This window comes from Aquarana catesbeiana, linkage group LG09, assembly GCF_042186555.1.
Source record: "Aquarana catesbeiana isolate 2022-GZ linkage group LG09, ASM4218655v1, whole genome shotgun sequence".
NCBI lineage: Eukaryota > Metazoa > Chordata > Amphibia > Anura > Ranidae > Aquarana > Aquarana catesbeiana.
The window spans coordinates 31,187,082-31,193,081 of NC_133332.1; the positions used below are offsets into that span (position 1 = coordinate 31,187,082).

Consider the following 6,000-nt stretch of genomic DNA (forward strand, 5'->3'; position numbering starts at 1 on the left):
TGATGGTTTATTTGTTGCTCTACTCGTTACATTTTTACATTGTTATGTACTCATCCTGTTCATAAATTGATATGTTTAGCTTTATTGCTATTTGAATATTGTACCACCATCCTTGTATGTACTCAATTTGTCAATCTTTGTTATATTTAAAAAATAACAAGAAAAAAAATTGTTTTATTACTGTCTGTGCCCCTGTTGGAAAGATTCTACACACCTTGCAAGTGTGCACAGTAGATGTACTCTTATCTGTAAAGCTTTGGCATATCATTTCCTCACCAGCAGTAATAGTATATACGCCCATGCCAAAAAAAAAAAAAAAAAACACCATTCACTGTAAACTTTCTGAAAAGTCCTATTTCAGCAGAAGCTGTGATCTCCTTCATACACAGCAGCTAAGTGGTTAGCACTTCTACCTTGCAGCGCTAGGGTGTTCAGTTAACGTCTGCATGGAGTCTGAATGTTCTCCCTCTGCTTGCGTGGCTTTCCGCCTACGCTCCAAAGACATGGTGGTAGGGTAATTGGCTCCTGTCTAAACTGGCCCTAGTATTTGTATGTATGTATGTGAGAAGGGAACTTAGATTGTAAGCTCCTTGAGGCAGAGGCATAACTAGAACCTTCAGGCCCCCCCCGGTGCAAGAAACCATGAAGGGCCCCCCTGGTCCCCGACCGGGGCCCTTCCCACTGATCCCAAGGCCCTTTACTCCCATCGTTTGAACCTTTTTTTACAGCCCCGCAGTGGGATCCTTCCTGCGATCTTGCCCCCCCCCCCGTGGTTGGCGGAATGCCAGAGCCCAGTTGCAAATGTGACCTTTGCGACCCTGTTAGTTCCACCAATAGCGTTGGTAGTTTGTTTTTTTTTTATTGGTTTTTTTATTATTATTTTTTACCATTTTATTTTAGTTTTTTACAATTTTATTCTTTATTATTTTTTACATATTGTTTAGGACCCCCTGTTGGGGGGCTTTGGTGAAATATCAGGGCTCTAAACAGACCCCTGATGTATCACTTTTGAGACAGAAAGGGACTGAGGACAGATTTATCAATCCCTTTCTCTGCAGCCTCAGCTGCACAGAATGAATGAACAGGAATAGCTCTGTACAGAGCTCCCCATTCATTCATTAGCTGAGGCATAGTAGTTTACTATGCCTCAGCTATGAAAAAAAAAAAAAACAGTGGCGATCACTAACTCTATTTATTAAGATAAGGAAGGGGCCGGTCAATGATACATTTCCCGGCTCTCCATCCTGATAGACCCCTCCAGCAGCGGGCAGGAGGTGGGAGCCCAGCAGTGCTGCGGGGGGGGGGTTAGTAAAACACACAGGGGCCCGAGATAGCAGGACAGGGATAGGGAGGTGGCGGGAGCAGCATGTAGAGGATTTGATGCCTTCCATTTCCCTCCTACAGCCGCTGAATGTCTGTTAAAGGGAGAGGAGGAGAAGCGGGCATTCAGCGGCTGAATGGAGAGATCGGTTCCTCTACATGACGCCAGCTTCGCATCCCTCCTATCCAAGCATACAGGGAGGTCACACCGGCCTACTGGAGAGGGGGGGGGGGGGCAGGTCGCAATGGCAACTCCTGCGACCCCTGTACGTACACCTCTGCCTTGAGGTCAGGAACTAAAATCACTATACCAGGGGTCTCAAACGGTTGGCCCTCCAGCTGTTGCAGAACTACAAGTCCCATCATGCCTCTGCCTGAGGGAGTCACAGGTGTAACTGTCAGCCTTGCAATGCCTCATGGGACTTGTAGTTTCGCAACAGCTGGAGGGCCCGCCAGTTTGAGACCCCTGGACTATACAATAGCACAGTGGCTAAGTGGTTAGCACTTCAGCCTTGCAGTACTAGGATCGTCAGTTTGAATCCCAACCATGGCACTACCTGCCTGGAGTTTGCATGTTCTTCCTGTGCCTGCGTGGGTTTCCTCCCACACTTCAGACATGCTGGTAGGTCAAATGGCCATAGTATGTGTATGCATAAATGTGAGTTAAGGGCCTTAGATTGCAAGCTTCTAAGGCAGAAACTGATTTGAATGTAAAATATATACAGTATATTTGTAAAGTGCTGCATAAATTGACAGTGCTATATACAGTGAGGGGAAAAAAGTATTTGATCCCCTGCTGATTTGTACGTTTGCCCACTGACAAAGAAATGATCAGTCTATAATTTTAATGGTCGGTTTATTTTAACAGTGAGAGACAGAAGAACAAAAAAAAAAAATCCAGAAAAACGCATTTCAAAAAAGTTATAAAATGATTTGCATTATAAATGAGTGAAATAAGTATTTGATCCCCTATCAAGCAGCAAGATTTCTGGCTCCCAGGCATGTTCTATACAGGTAACGAGCTGAGATTAGGAACACTCTCTTAAAGGGAGTGCTCCTAATCTCAGCTTGTTACCTGTATAAAAGACACCTGTCCACAGAAGCAATCAATCATTTAGATACCAATCTCTCCATCATGGCCAAGACCAAAGAGCTGTCCAAGGATGTCAGGGACAAGATTGTAGACCTACACAAGGCTGGAATGGGCTACAAGACCATAGCCAACAGCTGGTGCAATTATTCGTGAATGGATGAAACACAAAATAAACTGTCAATCTCCCTCGGTCTGGGGCTCCATGAAAGATCTCACCTCGTGGAGTTTTAATGATAATGAGAACGGTGAGGAATCATCCCAGAACTACACAGGAGAATCTTGTCAAGGCAGTTGGAACCATAGTCACCAAGAAAACAATTGGTAACACACTACACCGTGAAGGACTGAAATCCTGGAGGGCCTGCACGGTCCCCCTGTTAAAGAAAGCACATGTACAGGCCCCTCTGAAGGTTGCTAATGAACATCTGAATGATTCAGAGGAGAACTGGGAGAAAGTGTTGTGGTCAGAGGAGACCAAAATCGAGCATCAACTCAACCTGTTTGAAGGAGGAATGCTGCCTATGACCCCAAGGACACCATCTCCACCGTCAAACATGGAGGTGGAAACATTATGCTTTGGGGGTGTTTTTCTGCTAAGGGGACAGGACAACTTCACTGCATCAAAGGGACGATAGATGTGGCCATGTACCATTAAATATTGGGTGAGAACCTCCTTCCCTCAGCCAGGGAAAATGAAATTAGTCGTGGATGGGTATTGCAGCATGTCAATGACCCAAAACACACGGCCAAGGCAACAAAGAAGTGACTAAAGAAGAAGCGCATTAAGGTCCTGGAGTAGCCTAGCCAGTCTCCAGACCTTAATCCCATAGAAACAGAGGTGGAGGGAGCTGAAGGTTCGAGTCACCAAACGTCAGCCTCGAAACCTTAATCTGCAAAGAGGAGAGGGACAAAATCCCTCCTGAGATGTGTGCAAACCTGGTGGCCAACTACAAGAAACGTCTGACCTCTGTGATTGCCAACAAGGGTTTTGCCACCAAGTACTAAGTCATACTTTGCGAAGGGGTCAAATACTTATTTCACTCATTAAAATGCAAATCAATTTGTAAATTTTTTTGAAATGCGTTTTTCTGGATATTTTTGTTGTTATTTTGTCTCTCACTGTAAAAATAAACCTACCAATTAAAATTATTGACCCATCATTTCTTTGCCAGTGGGCAAACGTACAAAATCAGGGGATCAAATACTTTTTTCCCCCTACAGTACCTGTAATAAATAAATATAAGTACAAAATCTATGTTGGCTCTAATGCCCATCTAGATCCAGGCCCCTACTCAGGTCACTGGCTGTAGACCCTTTTCTATGACACCTTCACGCTCTTAGAGACCGTTGGTCAGGGGCGGACTGATAACTCATGGGGCCCCTGGGCAATAGGAGATTATGGGGCCCCCAGGCAATCAGAAATTATGGGGCCACACAGTATACACACACACACAGTATACAATCACACAGTATACACATACATGTACACACAGACAGATGTAAAAAAAAACACAGATTTATACATACTGTCCCTGGTTTTACTGAGGCTGGCAACCCTGATGGGGCCCCCTAGTGGCCCAGGGCCCTCGGGCAGTGCCCGAGTGGCTCAATGGTCAGTCCGCCCCTGCCGTTGGTTGTGTTCTGTTCATATGGTGGATCCCATGAGCATGTGAGCTCCTGTTTATTGTATAAATGACTGATCGGAATACCTGTGTATGTTTTACCTGTTCCCTTTTTTCTTCAATAAACAAATATCAAATAAAAAAAGAAATATATGTAGAGAACGTTGGCACTATATAAATATCCGATAACTCAATCTCACGCGATCAATTCCACTATACGGGTGTATCCACGGATACATAACAGACAAAACAAGATGGATACCAACGAAATGAAAGTAACTGACTTGGAAAGTCCCCAGGCCTTTAATAAAAAGGGCAAAAGATCAAAAAGGAGGAAGAGGTGCGTTAATCTATACATTAAAACAAGGATATAGTATATAGAGGGGTGGGGGGGAGACAGAAAGAGGGGATGAAGGGGTTAAGTTTGGCGCGCTAACGCAAACGCGGTGAAGGGGAAAGGAGAAGAGGGAGGGGGGGGGTGGTACGTATAGGAGAAGTCATGCACAGAATTAACTGTACTTACCCAGAGGGCAAACGAAGAATAATAATTTGTAGATTGTCGAGGGAATCATGCTGACAAAAGGCCTCGATGTCACTGTTATAAATGGTTTCTAGAGATCAGATGTTTTCCAGGGAGATCGCAGCAAATGAACGTCCCTCTGCCCCTCGCTGCGTGTCCTCACCCCCTCTAATACAACATTTACCCCTCGCTGTGTCTCCTCACCCCCCCCTCTAGTATAAGATTTACCCCTCTCTGCCCCTCTGCTCACAGCTCCTCTGCTCAGTGTGATGAAGACCTGTGTCTAAGGCTCTTTCACTTTCACTTTCCTGAAAGTTGGCAGATTACTGTATATGACAATATGCAGCCAACCGCCTCTGTGCAAGGCTGAGCCTCCAGGGGAGACGTGGCTGACGCGCAGGTGGACTACAAATCCCAGCAAGCCCTGGAGGGCCTGCTAATGTTTTTCTGCAGTAAAGCACATGCATTTCATTGCAATAATATACACCGATCAGCCATAACATTATGAGCACTGACAGGTAAAGTGAATAACATTGATTATCTTCTTACTATGGCATCTGAAAGTGGGTGGGATATATTAGGTAGCAAGTGAACATGTTGTCCTGGAAGTGTTGAAAGCAAGAGAAAATAGGCAAGTGTAATGCCGCGTACACACGGTCGGACTTTACGGCAGACTTTGCCCGGCGGACTTTTCGACGGACTTTCTGAATGAACAGACTTGCCTACACACAATCCACCAAAGTCTGTCGAATTGGTACGTGATGACGTAGGACCGGACTAAAACAAGGAAGTTCATAGCCAGTAGCCAATAGCTGCCCTAGCGTGGCTTTTTGTCCGTCGAACTAGCATACAGACGAGCGGACTTTTCGACCGGACTTGAGTTCGACGGATTGATTTAAAACATGTTTCAAATCTAAGTCCGTCCAACTTTTGAGCAAACAAAGTCTGCTGGAGCCCACACACGATCGAATTGTCCGACGAAATCCCGTCCGCCGGGCAAAGTCTACCGTAAAGTCCGCTCGTGTGTACGCGGCATTAGTCCGTCCAACTTTTGGGCAAAGTCTGCCGTAAAGTCCGCTCGTGTGTACGCGGCATTAGTCCGTCCAACTTTTGGGCAAAGTCTGCCGTAAAGTCCGCTCGTGTGTACGCGGCATTAGTCCGTCCAACTTTTGAGCAAAGTCCGCTGGAGCCCACACACAATCGAATTGTCCAACAAAATCCCGTCCGCCGGGCAAAGTCTGCCGTAAAGTCCGCTCGTGTGTACACGGCATAAGGATTTGAGTGACTTTGACAAGGGCCAAATTGCATACCTCCCAACTTTTTGAGATGGGAATGTGGGACACCTATCAGCATAAGTAGGCAGGCATAGGACACACCCCTTGCCACACCCCCTTAAAGGAGAATTGTGCTAGAAAACACTTTTTGATAGATAAAAAGTGCATTTT

The 6,000-nt window shown here is 45.6% G+C and overlaps 1 protein-coding gene across 2 annotated transcripts in view; it reads right to left on the reverse strand.

Annotated features, from left to right (window-relative positions):
• The window catches only part of TAPBP (TAP binding protein), a 43,099-nt gene extending 38,230 nt beyond the window's left edge, over nucleotides 1-4,869 (reverse strand). For both annotated transcript variants that reach the window (XR_012235911.1, XM_073598220.1), the window contains exon 1: nucleotides 4,559-4,869. Coding sequence is in view for 1 of the 2 variants with exons in the window: in XM_073598220.1 (XP_073454321.1) it covers nucleotides 4,559-4,607 (49 nt within the window). In the remaining variant the exon portion in view is untranslated. The remainder of the gene's footprint in view (nucleotides 1-4,558) is intronic.
• Between the last annotated feature and the right edge of the window lie 1,131 nt (nucleotides 4,870-6,000).